This window comes from Primulina tabacum, chromosome 8 (assembly GCF_025594145.1).
Source record: "Primulina tabacum isolate GXHZ01 chromosome 8, ASM2559414v2, whole genome shotgun sequence".
NCBI classification, from domain to species: Eukaryota; Viridiplantae; Streptophyta; class Magnoliopsida; order Lamiales; family Gesneriaceae; genus Primulina; species Primulina tabacum.
In genome coordinates this window covers 36,311,879-36,312,851 of record NC_134557.1, presented here as the reverse complement: position 1 = coordinate 36,312,851, position 973 = coordinate 36,311,879, and the positions used below count along the sequence as shown (strand labels likewise).

General features: G+C 34.7%; 1 protein-coding gene across 1 annotated transcript; it reads right to left on the bottom strand.

The window, feature by feature from the left end:
• Positions 1-248: 248 nt before the first annotated feature.
• LOC142554723 (uncharacterized) lies at positions 249-757 on the bottom strand. The gene is made up of 2 exons (XM_075665392.1): positions 363-757; positions 249-279 (listed from the first exon to the last, which is right to left on the bottom strand). Exons 1-2 carry the CDS (start codon positions 755-757, stop codon positions 249-251), a joined length of 426 nt encoding a protein of 141 aa, XP_075521507.1.
• Between the last annotated feature and the right edge of the window lie 216 nt (positions 758-973).

Here is a 973-nt window from a genome sequence, read left to right as displayed (position 1 = left end):
CAATCCACCACGTGTTATAAATCATATCAACAATATTAGATTCATAACAGATAAATGAAATAGGAATACCTTTCTTTTCATGCCAGTCCTTAAATTTATTGCAATCCTTCTTAATGTGTCCCGTCTTTTTACAGAAAAAACACTTGGATTCTTTCTTGATGTCAGGTTGGGGTGGAATTATTCCTTTCCCTTTTCCCTTGACTTTGGCTTGCTTCTTATACTTTCCTTGTGTAGTCATAAAAACATTATCACTCGTTTCCATTAACAGCCTTCCTTCCTCTTGAACACACATGGTCATTACTTCATTAATCGACCATTTATCCTTATGTGTATTGTAGAAAATTTTGAAGGGTCCATATTACTGTGAAAGAGTGCATAAAATATAGTGCACAAGAAAAGTCTCAGACATTTTCACTTCAAGTGTCTTGAGCCGAGCCGCTATGTCCCGCATTTTCATGATGTGCTCTCGCACACCTCTCACATTTGTGAGTCTTAATGAAGAGAATTCCATAATTAGGGTGCTAGCAAGTGCTTTATCTGAAGACTGAAATTGTTCATCGATAGCCTTCAGTAATTCTTTGACATTATTATGCTGATCGACAGAACCACGCATACCAGCAGAGATTTTTGTCTTTATGAACATTACACAAAGTCGATTAGATCGCTCCCATTTTTCATAAAGATCAACATCATCTGGAATGTTGTTTTCAGTAATAGCACATGGTTCCTCTTTTCTTATAGCATAATCAATATCCATCCACCCTTAATTGAAGAAGAATTCTTTCTTTTCATATTTTATAATTATCGCCCTTTAGTTCGGGAATGTGACATTTCATATCAGAAAAACTCGCAGGTTGCATGACTGCACAAAATATCATATGCTTAAAATTTTGAGACAATATCATGTTTTACCAATGTAATTCATGTTTTAAAAATCTAGTGACATAAAATTTGCCTGTGGGCTAAAATTTTA

What these genes read in the sequence shown, in the direction of transcription:
- LOC142554723 (XM_075665392.1), bottom strand. Translation starts at nt 757, where the DNA reads ATGGATATTGATTATGCTATAAGAAAAGAGGAACCATGTGCTATTACT. An exon ending in ATTTTATGCACTCTTTCACA is followed by an intron (nt 280 to 362) that starts GTAATATGGACC and finishes TGTGTGTTCAAG; the next exon opens with AGGAAGGAAGGCTGTTAATG.